The sequence below is a fragment of the Brachyhypopomus gauderio genome, chromosome 1 (genome assembly GCF_052324685.1).
Source record: "Brachyhypopomus gauderio isolate BG-103 chromosome 1, BGAUD_0.2, whole genome shotgun sequence".
NCBI classification, from domain to species: domain Eukaryota; kingdom Metazoa; phylum Chordata; class Actinopteri; order Gymnotiformes; family Hypopomidae; genus Brachyhypopomus; species Brachyhypopomus gauderio.
Window position 1 is genome coordinate 12,812,956 of NC_135211.1, and position 15,267 is coordinate 12,828,222.

Here is a 15,267-nt window from a genome sequence, read left to right on the forward strand (position 1 = left end):
CCCTACGGAAACAAAAACACAAACGTAAACGTTCCGTGTCTAAAGTGCGGTCGACTCAACAGTTCGATGACCTTCAGGCAGTTACTATAAATATAGCTTTGTTATTCACCAAATGCCATCTCGGCTATGTTTGCGAGAGCCGGGGTTGTTATGAACTTACAAGCGTATTTTGCCCTCAAGTACAAGAGTCAAGACGACCAAAGGAACATGGTTGGACAGCCGTAAGATTCATGCTAGAGGCAGCAATTCTCCAAACAAAAAAAATAGATGGTACTTCAGTGCTAGTAAACTATTTTAAAGGTTTGCCAGAAATTACAAATTAGTGTAATTACAAAAAAAGTCACTTCCTACCCATGTCTGAACTATGTAACAAATTTGTCGAGTTATTGGATCGACTTGAATTTTATAAACCTGTAAAAATCACATAAAATGCGCTTTTCAAACGACGTAAAGAATGTATCATAGAAAACAGCGTAATCTGTGTAGCTTATTATTGTCAACAACAGCATACTACAATTATTGACCATCTTTATTATGAAAGAAAAAAAAACAATACAATTAATGCAAATGCATGGTCCGATTCATAAATAAATGCCAATTTATGAGAGCTTACAAAGTGATAATAATGGAGCAGTGTGAAGTAAGGCGTGATCGGGGTCATATCGCCACGCCTCTCTCGTTGAAAAGCTGCAGCAGCTTGAGCTCCAGCACGGGGTGCGTCCCGCGGAGCCCCTTCACTACTTCCGCCGCCCATACGAAGTACTCCTGGACACGTTCAGGTGTCCAGCCTGCCAAACACAAGGGTGACATATTTAGGAAATACATTTTAAACACTAGTCGGGCCTCTGCTCCTTGTTTCACACATTTCTTAAGCAGCGAGAGAGAGTGTAACACACCTACGGGCGTGCAACGATTAAGGTCCCGTAGATTGTACAACTTGTCGGCCAATTTGACCAGTTTGGCCTGGTGACTGCAGTAAGGCGCATGTTCTACTTGCAGGCGTTTTCGTTCGTGTTTAGGCAGCGATTTGTCATCGGTCACTTCATGAACGATCCTTGATACTGTATTACCAAACACGGTCTCTAGCTCTTCAACAGTGGTGTCTGTATCTTCTACAGTGTCGTGAAGAAGTGCTGCCTGAAATACGGGAAACATAATCCACTTCAACCGGTCAGTCTGCCAACATGGACAGTTACACTTTAAAAAATAAATTCAGGCTAACGCCATTTTATTTCCATTAATTGAAATGTCAAAAACACTCACTTGTAAAACTTCGATATCAGTGATTCCAGCTTCATGGCTCAAGATCCTTGCCACCCCTAAGACAAAGTGGGTTATTAATTATACACACTAAAACTAAACAGAGTAGCTCAGTAGGCTTTGGCATGGACACATTAATACCTAAGGACACATTAATACCTATGGACACACTCATTAATACCTATGGACACATTAATACCTATGGGGTGGTTGATGTATGGGCTTCCTTCAGGGTCTTTGCGACGCTGGCATCGATGTTTCTCTGCAGCGAAGCTTATGGTTTCCAACAGCACTGCCGATTCTGAATTCATAACTACAGTCGGGGAGGGAGCACAAATGTCGTTAGAGATGCCCGTCACTTTTTATTCATGTGACGGTTGTGTTATAATCTCGGTTCTCGATACGTAGCTCGCAGTTTCTCGCAACTGAAACCTCAACCAGCCACTGTTTCGTTGTGTGCGTCCCTTTAATTGGTCCGTGCAGAAACGCACAGTTTCCATCCTATTAACGCTACTTCCGCAATCAAAGGCGCAAGGTACGTGTGTGTCATTCGTTATTGTTACTAGCCAGCACGTTTCAGTCGACCGTGAGGGATGACACGCGGATAAATTGTATAATGACAGTCTAACATAAAAATGATCCTATCGAGGATTTGTCTAGGCTGTGCGATTAGCTGTAAAGGCAGTTTCATCCCACAAGCTAGCTAGCTAGCCGTGTTAGTTCATTTGACAGTACCCCCAGTGTCTGAAATTAAGAGCACAGTTTTACTTCACTTCCTTTATACAAGAACATGCTGTCTCGTATCTTGTCTACATGAAATGAAATGATTGCAGTGACATATAATGTAATGATTGATTAAAAAAAAAATAATGTTGATTTTGCCAAGGCTAATAATGTACGTATACACTGATGTGTGTCTTGTGCAGACTCCCATATGGCACAGACTACCAGGAGAGATGCTCCTGAACTTCCAGACTTCTCTTTACTTAAAAGACTGGCCAAGGACCAGCTTATCTACCTGCTGGAACAGGTTGGGAACAGACGGTCTTTACCCTGTGCAACTGTCAAGTCACTGCTGGTATTACGTTGTGGAAGTGACTTTGTGTTTTGCCCCCGTAGCTGCCAGGGAAGAAGGACCTCTTTATTGATGCAGACTTGATGAGTCCGCTTGACCGAATTGCGAATGTCACAACACTTAAGGTCGTTTTAATGTGAAGTAGGGTTATAGAAAAATTTGTTAACTGTGAAAATATTTGATTTTGATAAATTTGAATTTATCTTCTTTTAAAACAGCAACATGAAGTGGACAAACTGTACAAGGTTGAGTTAAAACCAGTCGTCAGTGTTTCAGAGCAGTAAGTTGCTCTCTCGTCCGGCCCACCACAATAAAATATACCATGAGTTTATGGTGTTATTAACCAACTTATGTCATTATACGCCGTCCTTGTAGATTGTGCTTCTTGATACGTCCAAGAATACAAACTGTGAAATGGATTGCAGGTCAGCACTGAATTTCCAACAACATAGATTTGTGCTGCGTATCAAGATGAACATTGTGAAGAGTCTTTGTATTAAATTAGAATTCACGTTTGATCAATTTTTGCAGACGTAGTTAACTTGGACAAAGCAGCTGGAAGATTCAGAAGATACAAAATCATATTTACACCTCAGAAGGTAAGCTCTTATTAAATGAAATGATTAATTATTGTGTCTGTTGTCTGTATCTTGGCATATATACATTATCTGTATATGTAATATTTTCTATATAAAGTATATGTTTGTGTATTGATTGTTCACTGATTGTATAAATATCAAGAACACAATGCCTTTGATACAAAGCTACTAAAGTACTAACAGTGAATTCTATTAAAAGCCAGGGCCACAAGGTGCTTCACATCTGAAAAATATAGTGTTCTTATATGTGTTCTACTTACATAAGGCAAATAAAGTAACTTCATAGTTCCTACTGCAAACTTGATTTTCCTACTACAGTGAATGCTATTCCTTCTAGTTCTATGCATGTGAGACAGTTTTGGAGGAGCAGGGAGTCTATGGTGGTAAGTGCTCAAAAGTCACATATAATGCATACAGACATGTTGACCTCACATGGTACTCAAAATGCATTGAATTTTTCCACAGATGTGACCTCTGATGAGTGGGATTTCTATCTTCTTCCCCTTGATGATGACATCATCAGCCTAGAACTTCCTGAATTCTTTAGAGATAATTTCCTGGTAATTGGTCCATGCTGTATACTTTCATACTTTCAGTCTAACTCACTGCTGAGATAACTTTGATTTCTAATGTAAAGCAGCGCAATTGCAGATTTTGTCCAGTAGGTGGTGGACAGAAATTAGAATCAGAGAATCTTAGGCTCGGTCCAAAATGCAGTACACACTATATTTCAATGCAGTACGTTCTGCTCATCCGTTAAAGCAGTACGTTCTTTCAGCAGGCGACTGGGCAGTATGCATACTACCACTGACATACTACATCCGCCATTTTACCTGTGTCCTATAACATATGACATCACACGATCATAGTCAAAGCTTCAGATGAATCATGGGATAGGACAGTGTTCTACTATCACATTCTTCAAACTGGCTCCCGATTCAGTAAGCCATCTGGGTACTTTTCACTTAGTGTTTAATGCATACAATGTATTCAGGCATACTACCCTTTATCGTGTACTGCTTTGGCGTTCTGTATAGGAGGGAAGTATGGCATTTCGGACGGAGCCTTAAGAATGTTTTTTCAAAAGCTCTACTTTCTATGGAATAAAAGTCTTTGCTGGCCAGTTAATGCAGTTAACTGCTTGATGGTTGTGATGTGCGCATTTTGTGCACAATTATGCACACATTACGCACGATTACGGGAAACTCTCTTTGCTCAGTTAGTCAAATTGAAATTTAAGGATTTGAGCTGTTCATTGTTGTTCTCTTTGGTCTGTAATTATGTTCTATGATCAAAATGATTCTTCCCTCACTAGGAAGGAGACCAGCGCTGGGTGACCACTGCAGGAAGTGCCCTACGCCTGCTACACTTCCTCTATGGCCCCTTCTCCAAGGTCTACGGAATTGGGCGCTGTGCCAAGGTGAAAGCTGAGGCGGTGGAAGGAACGAATTACATGTTTTTTTTTTTTAGTACAAAAAACCTTTAGCCCTTACTGCTTCGACCTGTTGTGGCTTCCTGTAGATGGTGTATGAGTCATGGAGGGAGCAGGTAGAGGATGGGGAGAAGAAGACACAGAAACCTGATGTTGGATGTGTCTTCCTCATTGATAGAGGTACGTAGGCCAAAGTCACGTTCAAGAGTGCATCTCAAATATGTTTGCAAGTGTTTAACTCGGAGTAAGGTAAGGGTAGTGCGCACTGTTTTGTTGTTCCAAATATGATTAATATAACATCCAAAATAATTGAGCACTTCTGCTTTTACAGATGTAGACTTCGTTACACCTCTGTGTTCGCAAGTTGTTTATGAGGGACTGGTGGATGACATTTTCAGGATTAAATGTGGTATGTAGTGGATTGTTTTTGTGTTATTATTGAGATTCAGATATTATTATTTAAATCCATCTGCCAGCAAAAATAATATTTTGTTATTTTTGCTTTTCACCTATTTGTTTAATAGGTAGTGTAGAGTTTGGTCCTGATGTCACCTCCACTGACAAGAGTATAAAAGTGATGCTTAACTCACAAGATAAGGTACTGAAAAAAATTACTGAAACTGGGGTTTGGGGTAGGTGCAAGAACAATTTACCCTGGTGGGACAAAGGTGGGAGAAATAAGCTCCTCCCAAATAAAGAGTATACAAAGGGCAAAAAGGCAGGAAGAACCAGGATGTAGGAAGGAGGACAAGAGAGGAGTTGGGGATATAAAAGGGAGGAGTTGGGGACATAAAAGGGAGGAGTTGGGGGTATAAGACAAGGAGTTAGGGGTATTAAAGGGAGAATGCATGTGGTTTCTGGTGTGGTCTTCCTCCCTTTTACTATGACTACGAATGTGCTTATGGCTGATTATGTTAAATCTTTCATTTCATCAGGTGTTTAGTGAAATCAGAAATGAACACTTCTCCAACGTGTTTGCCTTTTTGAGTCAAAAGGCCAGGAATCTTCAGACAGCATATGATGTAAGAGTCTTTTATTAGATCTTTCTGAGTGTCCTGAGACATAAAAACTCTAAATTTTCTTCCCGAAATTATTCACCATAATGGCACCATATTCACTTTTACTTGTCTTATCTGCACATGTAACAGAAACGATGTGGAATGGATATCAAGCAGATGAAGGCGTTTGTTGCGGAGGAGCTGAAAGGCCTGAAGCAGGAGCATCGTCTTCTCAGTCTCCGTGCGTTACATAAAAGGCCCTTTGGCCATTTTAAAAGATGGATTGCGTAGACGGTGCATTTAGTGATTTGATACACGAGCAAAAAGTGCATACTGACCATGTCACACAATGTCACAACAGACATCGGTGCATGTGAGTCCATCATGAAGAGGAAAACGAAGCAAGACTTCCAGGAGTTGCTGAAGACTGAACATTGTAAGATATGTTGATTTACTTGGAATTACACATGGAATCCAATTGTGTATTCTTTCAACTATTAATGCATTTGTTATAAGGACAGCAGAAAACATTCCCTCTTAATTGAATGCATCTTAAGATTGTAAGATATGTTAATTTACTTGTAATTACACATGGAATCCAATTGTGTATTCTTTCAACTATTAATGCATTTGTTATAAGGACAGCAGAAAACATTCCCTCTTAATTGAATGCACCTTTTTTTTGGGGGGGGGGTGTAATTAAGCTTTACTTGAAGGTTTTGAGATTCGTGAATGCATCACCTTCATCGAAGAACACATAAACAGACAGGTACAATGATGCTACAGCAGAACAATATATCTCAATCAAATACCAGTTTATTGCCTGTCATTAACAGGGAGTTGGTGAGCATCTAATCTATAGTCTGAACTAACATTGTTATAATGCTCCGTGCACCAGGTGTCAATGGTGGAGAGTCTGAGACTTCTCTGCTTGTTATCCCTCACTGAAAATGGTGAGACTTATAAATTCTTAGAAGCAAGTAATTTAACAATCATTTTTATTATTGTTATTAATGTTTTGGGGTTTATTTCCTGTTATATGCTATTGTGTGTTTTTCTCCATTAGGACTTCTCCCCAAAGACTACCGGTCTCTGAAAGCTCAGTACCTTCAGGTGAGTTCTTACAGGTGTAGATGTAATTGCATCTATTTATTGTATAACATTTTCCCCTAGAGATGTTTCCACAAATAGTCTATAGAAAATATACTATAGTACACTTTATACCACACCTTTACTGAGTATATTATACTGCAGAATCCTATGCTTTATACAGCACACATTGTCTTAAATACTATTAAATTCAGGAGAATTAAACCTACGTCATTCGAATTTGTTAACCCGTTGTTCGTCCTGCTGTGTGCAGAGTTATGGTATAGAACACCTGCTGACCTTTGCCAATCTGAGACAGATTGGTGTGCTGGTGGAGCAGCAGCCTGGTGAAACACTTACCGTCATGGAAAGCAAAGTGGGCAAACTGGTCAATGACAAGACTGCCGGTGACAGACAATCCCGTCCTCTCTCTATCTCTGTCTCCTGCACATACAAACACATGCATACAGGAATATGGCTTTTGATACAGAAAGCCAATAATGCAGTCACACCTTTTTTTATTCTCTTTTTTTAGGAAAGCTGACTGATGCTTTTTCCTCACTGGCCAAGAAAAGTAATTTCCGAGCCCTGAGTAAAAAGCTGATGCTGGTATGTGATGTCCTAGATCCTATCCTGTTATGCTAGCTGGCAAAGGCACTAACAGACTTCTCATTTCTGTCCTGCGATCCACAGATTCCCAAGTCAGGAGAAGAGTATGACCTCCGTGTCCCACGAGACATGGCCTACATCTTCAGCGGGGCTTATATCCCTTTAAGCTGCAAACTGATCGAACAGGTCAGTGCAGGCACAGCAAGTGATGTTTTAAGAAGCGTAATTTTCTTTAGACTGAATTCAGCATGAAGGTATTTGCGTTCTCCGTGCAGGTGCTGGAGAGGGACGGCTGGACGGGGTTGGAGGAGGTCACGCGCATGTTGAACGGACATGAATTTGCAGTAACGGGTGTTCAGCATCTCCCATGTTCCCTTCTCACTTCAAACAGTTGTCATGACAATTCTTGCTCCGATTGAGATACTAAGCATGTTGCCTCTCCTCCTAGGAGGAAACAGCGGCACCGAAGCCAGGAACAAAACGGACAATCAGAGGATCGTTCTCGTGATGTTCCTCGGTGGATGTACTTTCTCTGAAATTTCTGCTCTCCGCTTCTTGGGCCGAGAGAGAGGTGAGAGATCTTCCTTCAAAAGCTTCGTTTTAATGCATTTGTTGGCGTTTCAGTCTCAACACGAACTTTTCCCCTTGTCTAAGGTTACAAATTCATTGTGCTGACCACAGCCATTACGAACAGTGCCAGACTGCTGGAGTCTCTGTTGGATAACCAGGGGTGAATCTTCAGTGTTTCTCGTCACAAGGTGATGACAGTAAAATCCAGCCCTGTGAGGAACCTGCAGGACAGAGCTGAGAAGAGGGTTCCAAAGGACTATTTTTCCCTAAATAACATCACCACAAAAAGCATTACATGTTGTAATTTCTGTAAACAATAAGTATACATGCTTAGTTTTGGGAATGTAACAGAGTGGATACAAAATCCTCTGCAACAGGAAGTAATGTTGCTCTGTTTGGAATGAGATATTCAATGTAATAACCACTACAGAAAAACGATGAAAATCTCTATTGAATGTGGGTGCAGCTGTCATTTAAATCAGATTAAAGTTTGTGAGCATTGTGTCTTACAAAAAATATTACTGTTTTTATATTGTTCTGATTTGGGATTGCCAGTGCTTTTATAAAATTGAAAACACTGTAAGCTGTTACATTATGTTAAGTCCAATTACAAATACCACTTCGCTTTGAGTGTCACAGCATGACGTTTTTATTAATGAATGAATGATGAAAACCTTAATTTTAATACGGTTGTACTTATTTCAGAGTACACGTCTTACACGTACTGCCTACATTACATTCCGTACATTAACTACGACCGTACAATTCGCAATTTCTAGTAAAATTTTGGGCGAAATAAATGAATCATCTGTCAATGTTTTTAGATAAGACGAAAGAACTGACGTCACATTTTCTGACTTCGTCGAAAAAAAAATGGAAGCACTCGAACACGCGCATGCGCAGTTCGCCCCTCGCCGGCCAATGAGATTCGAAGCTCTATTTTAATGCATGTTTTGAATCAGAAACGGCTGCGCTAAGTAACTAGATTCGGGTCGCTGGCTGCACCGCCACCCACTATAAACAAAAAAGAAGCATTGCTGGCACTCCAGGATGAGAAAAAGGTTGGTGAGCGTAACCTTATATTCAAACGTATTTTACATTATCGGTTAACTATTGTGTTTTGTTAACTAGCGTTAAGTGGAAACGGGTGATGACATTCTTGACAGTCTTGGCCAAGATTATCTTGTGATATCCTAGTTTGTTTGTTTTGGCTGATCGTGGGCACGTGTTTCTCATGCAAGTTTTGTAGATTAACGAACAAGGCTATAAATCCTACAGATTTATATGATGCATGATGTATATAGCTACTGTTTTCCCCCCTGTGTGTGATTTTAGCGAGGTGCTTGCTGCCGAGTCGGTGGCGTGCCTGAATAAAGCGTTATGTCACTTGAAAGACATCTGGGAGGAGATTGGGATACCGGAGGAGCAGAGACTAGAGAGAACGAATGTCGTAAAGAACCATATCAAAGTGAGTATGAAGAGGACACGGTTAGGTTATTAGTCACTAGATCTAATACATCGAAGCATCTGTGAATATAATTTTACGTTTTAGGGCCTTCTAGACATGATGATAGCCGAGGAAGAGAGTCTGAGGAAGCGTTTGGTTACTAGTATCGAGACATGTCGCAAAGAATTGAACAAGGTGTGCTTGGAGCTGCAGAAACCTCCATTTCAGGCAAGTGTCTGTTTATCATTGATGAACTGTATGTAGTTGACCTTAACCACCTTGTTTTGACCATCAAACCCAAAAAAGGGTATAGAGAAAATATAAATATCAGTGATCACCATGGTTGCTTTCTCCCAGGTGACCAAATGGATCTTTTGTCTGTCACACTTAGTTATAATTAAGTGATAGGTGAGTTCTGTCGATTAAACCAATTGTTTGAAAAGGTGTGTTACCTTTCCAGTGATTGTCAGCAGTGGCATATCTTTCTTACGGCTTTAATGTGTGATTGTTGGGACGGTTGACATGTTAATTCAGATGTTTGATCCACCTATGTTAACTTTAATGTTTAACAATAAATAAATTTACCTTTTGTGGTTGTTCTTTCTTTTTCTCTTTTTAGGAGGAGAGGGGGAACACCATGCTTCAGCAGGAGAAAGATATTCGTACCAGTCTCGAGGTAATGCTAAAAGAGAAGGATCAGAGAATGCAGACACTTAAAACTCTAATGGATCAGGACCAGGACCTCTGTGACATCCTCTGTTCTGAGCCATTCCCAATACCTGCAAACTCGGTTCCGTCCCTGCAGCAGCTGGAAAGCTTCCAACAACACCTTGCCAAACTCGCAGCAGAAAAGGTGAGAGTTTCTTTTACCTCACATTCCTTAGTATATTGCATGTATCCTTAATAGCATTATGATTTTGATCACAAAACATTTTTCTTGTTGTTTTTATGTTATTCTTATTGAGAAATAAATTTTATTTCACTTCAGGACCAAAGACATGCCAAGTTTGTTGAACTAAAGAATAAGATAATATTATGCATGGAAGACTTGGATCAGCTGCCTGAGAATAGTTTTGAAAAGGATGTTGTGTGTGAGGACGAAGAAGCCTTTTGTCTTTCCAAAGAGAATATTGATTCCCTCAAAGTTCTTCTTCATCAGGTATGGCTATAATGTTCAGATCACTGTGTTCCTGCCCAAATGATTAGCCTCACTCAAATGACACACATTTCAAAACCTTATATGTGTTTTAGCTGGAGAGCAGGAAGGGTGAGAATGAGCGAATCTGTACGTCGTACCGAGAGACGATCCAGGAGCTTTGGAACAGACTGCAAATCTCCCAGGAAGATAGAGATGCTGTTTCTGAGCACATGACCTTGTCTAAAAAAAGGAACATGGAAGCTGTAAGTAGAGGTGGTCTTGTCACACCGGGAACAAGCTGTATGCTGCGTGTCGTGTTCCATGTGTTTCCTTATATTTTTCTTATAATGAAATAGAGAGCCAATTCTTTTTGTGTATGTGAGCCTGATTTGTGGCCATCTGTCTTTGTTTGGCAGCTGCAAGCTGAAGTCAAACGTCTTGAGGAGCTAAAGCTTAGAAATATCCAGGATGTTACTAATTCTATTCGTGAGGATATTGCTGTGTTCTGGGAGAAGTGCTTCTACAGCACTGAACAGAGGCAGGCCTTTATGCCCTACTATGACGGTAAGCAGGGATTTCTGAATGTTGCTTATCAAACAGTTTTTCTTTGTGCCAGGATACCAAGAGATATCTTGGGACTTGAGACATTTGTTCTCTTCAGATGATTTTAGTGAAGAACTGTTAAGCCACCATGATGCTGAGATCCTGCGCTTGAAACAGCACTATGAAGATCATAAAGAGCTGTTTGAAGGTGTTCACAAATGGCAGGAGAATTGGAGGCTTTTCTTGGATCTTGAAGTGAGTTGGATAAACACAGTGTAAAGGCTGATGTAAAATTCTTTTAATTAAATGAATGAGATTTTAATTCAATGAATTTATTTTTGTTTTTTTTTTTTAAGAAAAAATCCACAGATCCTTCCAGGTTCACCAACAGAGGAGGACACCTTCTTAAGGAGGAGAAACAAAGGTCTGACCTGCATAAAAGCCTTCCTAAGGTAACTGGACTGCTCAATATTAGCAAGAAGGTCCTCTTCTTTGGTCAAGATGAGTGAAATTAAGCTGGATATTGACTCAATCTGTCATTTAGCTTGAAAAGAAGCTGAAGAGTGAGATTGAACTGTGGGAGACGGAGCAAGGCAGAGAGTTTCTCATCCAAGGTCAGAAGTTCATGCAGTTCGTGACTGAGCAATGGGAGCTTCATCGACTTGAGAAGGAGAAAGAGAAACAAGAAAGGGTATGCCTTTCTTTGTTTTTATGTGCTCATATGTACTAAAGCAATTACATGTACAAGTTTACCATTAGGATTAAATTAAGGTAAATTGTCCATTTGACAATCATAGCTTTGGAAAATTATTCATAATATAATCTTACCATCAGACCCATTAAGAAAGTGGTGTGTTTTTGTTTTTTGTTTTTGTTTTTAATAAAATAACTCATTGCTTACATTTGGGATGTATTATCAATGAAAGCAGTGGATCGTTGCTGATTCGTTCAATTATGTAGACATTTAAGTTTTTGACACATTGTTTTAGCAATTGAAGAAGAACAAACAAACAGAGGAGGATATGCTCTATGGCACTGCAGTTCGAACACCAACTAAACGAAGATTTTTGGGCAGCACTACGCCTTGCAAGGCACGGAAGGTAAAGCATTGGCTGAGATTTCATTGTGCTCAGTGCAAAAATTATGCTTGTATACTAATAACTTTCTCACCTTGAACATATTGCTTTAGCTAATTCCACCATCGCATAAATCAGGACGTTGTCTATTTATGTGAGTGCATGGTGCAGCATTAACTCTCCTGGCATTTCCTTCAGCTGAATGCTACCTCCAGTACCACCACTGGCACCTCTAACAGCACTATGCGCTCTGTATTTGGTGGAACTGTCTGTCACTCACCTGTGCCCCGCCCTCCAAAATCAGCAAGCAAGGTCGGTGCTGGGTAATAAACATTTAGATTTAAATTAATCTTGCACCAATAATGCATTGCAGTCCTTTATGTAACGGTTACCAGTTCAACACCTAGAGTCATATCAGTGTTACTGTTGTGTTGAGAATAAGTATATATTCTGTGTTGAGGAACTGATTGATGAAGAATGGGGTGATCTCTGCATAAAAACACATGGATTACAATTCATAATATTAAATTAAATTTTCAAATGTCTGTATAAAATATCCATGTTTTAATAAAATGGTCTGCTAATTGTGCCATAGTTATTTCTAATAAGCTAACCAGTGAGTGGAATGTTTTTATGTGTAATGTTTTTTCTAAGTTCTTTTTTTTTTATGTTTAATGTAAACAGGGTAACGCACCAAGGACACCTCTTAATGGTAAACCTCCCCATCGAGGACTGGCGGAGCGTAACAAAGAGAATATTTGCGTGCATAACTGTGCTGTAAGCGGAGCGTTGAAGACCCCGGCCAGCCCTCAGCGGAGCTTCAGTATTCGCTCTGTTGCCAGCACCTATTCAGAGTTTGCGGTAACTTCCTTTTTCCTTTGTGTGTTCACATTATCACAAACAACATGCAGTCTAATCCCAGTGTGCAAGGGGTTATAAAACAGACCTAAAACTTTGCCTGTTGGTTTGATAATTTGGTTTGATAAATTGGGATACATTTGACCTTGCAAACCAAACAGGTATGTAAATATTTTCTGTACTGAAAATGGTTTAATTGTGGCCTTTTTTAAATAAGATTTTTAATTTTAGATTATAAGGTTATGAGGTGAGGTCATACATGAAAATTGACTCTTGATTATTCACTAATGATTATAATTCCTCAAAAGCTTTTTGATACACCAGGTACTAGCTATTTTATTCTCTTTTGAGGCATTTTTGCTAATCTCACATGACAACTGATTTTTTCCAAATAATTGAACATAATTAATTTGTCCTCTTCACCCTCTACACATTAAAGTATCTTTCAATATATTTAGAATTAGCTTTACTTTTAATATTACTTTAAAGAACAACAAACTCAGTTTATTTGTACACATATTTTCACTGAACAAGTGCTTGTTAAAACTTGGCTTGTTTTGACTTGATGTGGTGTTAATATTGTAATCTGTTTTGAAAGGAGGTAGCCGACACTGCAAGTGTTCAATCAAGGTTTGTTTGAAAGCAGCCATTTCAGAGCCCTTTTGTCATGTACATGCATGCTTACCCTAACAAAGTTGCCACAGCTCAGTATTTCTTACTCTAATGTGGTCAAGCAAATCAGCCTATTGTGAAAAACATAGCAGCTAGCTTTGTGCCTTTCTTCTTACATATATGCCACTTTACGAGCAACACCTAATATTTTACACTTCTGTAAGTATTATTACACTAATATATAAGTACATCATAGTTTTAGCCGATATCCAAACATTACAATATCAATACAATAGTTAACAATTGGTATACGGCATTGAAATGAACCGGTATAACTGCAGCTTAATAATGAAAGAATTTTGTCTCACATTTGTCTGCAGTATAACATCTGAATTTATTATTTATGCATAGACGTTTGTCTATTTAGCCAAATGTTTTGAAGCCATGTCAGCTTATCTAGCTGAGCTGTTGTGCATGTATTGCCTTTCAGTGTTCCCTCTGACCCTGGTGTTAGACTGTGTGTATCTTATATCCCTCCTTGCACACTTTCTAATGTCCTCATCTTTTCAGCCTGTTAACTGCTGTCTAACTGTTCTCATCTATACATTTTCTAAACAGGTTGTCCTTGTTTGCTATGAATACAATCTCCATGGGTTCTAGATCTATTTTGTCACTGTTAATGTGAAACTGTTCAAGAAAATGTTTTTAAAGTCATTGTAGAGCATTGAAATTAACAATGTTTCAGTGATTAAATAAGATTGAGCACAGTTGTGCTGAGTAGACCTGTTGATCTTCTTATTTTCTTCCTTCCATAGCGAGATCTCTCCAAGGCCTCTAAGTCAAAGTGTACACCAGAAATCTTGAACTCCACCATCACACAGCTCTGATTTCACACGCGTACAAAATGTTTAATTGTTGTGGACGGAAGAAGGAGGTACTGCATGAGATAAAATCCAGATTTCTTTGGCCATATTTTCATGTTTTGCATTTTATGTGAAAATGTAAGTAATATATATTTAATGTTTCATAAACAATCTGTATTGAATGTTCCTGTTAACATGATTAACACTAGTTTTAAATAACAGTCTTATTAACAGTATATGTTAATGTTGAGAGTAATCAGTTGCCTCTTATGTCTAAAGTATAAGAATGGTGATTGGGTATATGATTTTAGCTAGGCTGTTACCAGTGGTCTATGTGCTACTTTAAAGTCTATGCATATGAATGTTTTGCACATTATACGGTTACACGTTTTTTCTTTGCACTTGCATTCTGCTATTCACTGCATAAAAAAATTAATTGAAATCCGTTTTTATTTAACATGTAGTTTAATAAACAGGATACTTTGTACTACTGTGTTTTGCAATTAATTTTTTGTTAAAGTTTGTTAAAACAAGTCCAGAACAATTAGCCCACACACATACATTATATTGAACATATGTGAGAACATGTGCACGATTTGGGTTTTTTTTTTTTTGTTGTTTTTTTTTTTTTTTTACATAGTTTTGATCAATTCTCTTGATTAACTGTTTAACCAGGAATGGTTGTGTCTTCAAACCACCCACTGAAGAAAACAATCAAATCCCCTGTATCAACTTCCTCTTTATTTGCCTCATTTTTTCCTGTGGCTTTTTTTCTCATTAATTTATAATTTTAAAAATAATTTTAGGCTTATCAAAGAAGTTGACCACTGGAATATTGTAATTCATAAACCAGTTATTAATTTACTTTTTTAAAATAGTGAGTTTTATCCTAGGGAAGCACTACCTAATCTAGAAATGCTAATTTCCTGAAGACAATATAGGGTGACTGCACTGCTTAAGCAATTCCCAGGTTGACTGGTAGTTGTATCCCACTAAAATAAGTCAAAAATTATAATAAGCCTAAAATAGTCTTATTATAATTAGTAATAAGTCCTTAAAAACTAGAAAAGTGCATTTCTTGAAGAAATTATAGATCCC

The 15,267-nt window shown here is 38.7% G+C and overlaps 3 protein-coding genes across 6 annotated transcripts; 2 read left to right on the plus strand and 1 right to left on the minus strand.

Moving 5' to 3' along the window:
- Nucleotides 1–101: 101 nt before the first annotated feature.
- On the minus strand, nt 102–1,593 carry hddc3 (HD domain containing 3). Its single transcript, XM_076997500.1, has 4 exons — nt 1,460–1,593; nt 1,264–1,319; nt 897–1,137; nt 102–788 (listed from the first exon to the last, which is right to left on the minus strand). Exons 1-4 carry the CDS (start codon nt 1,569–1,571, stop codon nt 658–660), a joined length of 540 nt encoding a protein of 179 aa, XP_076853615.1. The 5' UTR covers nt 1,572–1,593; the 3' UTR covers nt 102–657.
- Nucleotides 1,148–8,148, plus strand: vps33b (VPS33B late endosome and lysosome associated). Of its 2 annotated transcripts, none has more exons than XM_076997457.1 (24): nt 1,148–1,170; nt 2,187–2,290; nt 2,380–2,460; nt 2,554–2,615; nt 2,711–2,760; nt 2,867–2,934; nt 3,272–3,317; nt 3,400–3,494; nt 4,250–4,354; nt 4,456–4,546; nt 4,698–4,775; nt 4,891–4,964; nt 5,302–5,388; nt 5,515–5,605; nt 5,726–5,800; nt 6,069–6,133; nt 6,263–6,317; nt 6,431–6,477; nt 6,728–6,860; nt 6,989–7,062; nt 7,147–7,248; nt 7,338–7,413; nt 7,511–7,633; nt 7,717–8,148. In XM_076997457.1, exons 2-24 carry the CDS (start codon nt 2,195–2,197, stop codon nt 7,794–7,796), a joined length of 1,854 nt encoding a protein of 617 aa, XP_076853572.1. In that variant the 5' UTR covers nt 1,148–1,170; nt 2,187–2,194; the 3' UTR covers nt 7,797–8,148. The 2 variants fall into 2 exon arrangements, with proteins under 2 accessions (XP_076853572.1, XP_076853565.1); XM_076997450.1 differs by lacking the exon at nt 1,148–1,170 and adding an exon at nt 1,661–1,795.
- Nucleotides 8,149–8,567: 419 nt separating this feature from the next.
- prc1b (protein regulator of cytokinesis 1b) lies at nt 8,568–14,656 on the plus strand. Of its 3 annotated transcripts, XM_076997515.1 has the most exons (15): nt 8,568–8,693; nt 8,968–9,100; nt 9,185–9,307; nt 9,699–9,932; nt 10,068–10,238; nt 10,331–10,480; nt 10,634–10,781; nt 10,879–11,015; nt 11,117–11,212; nt 11,305–11,451; nt 11,750–11,860; nt 12,035–12,148; nt 12,521–12,697; nt 13,293–13,324; nt 14,122–14,656. In XM_076997515.1, the coding sequence occupies exons 1-15, from the start codon at nt 8,683–8,685 to the stop codon at nt 14,168–14,170; spliced, it is 1,833 nt and encodes a 610-aa protein (XP_076853630.1). In that variant the 5' UTR covers nt 8,568–8,682; the 3' UTR covers nt 14,171–14,656. The 3 variants fall into 3 exon arrangements, with proteins under 3 accessions (XP_076853630.1, XP_076853635.1, XP_076853641.1); XM_076997520.1 differs by lacking the exon at nt 13,293–13,324; XM_076997526.1 differs by lacking the exon at nt 12,035–12,148.
- The last annotated feature ends 611 nt before the right edge of the window (nt 14,657–15,267 follow it).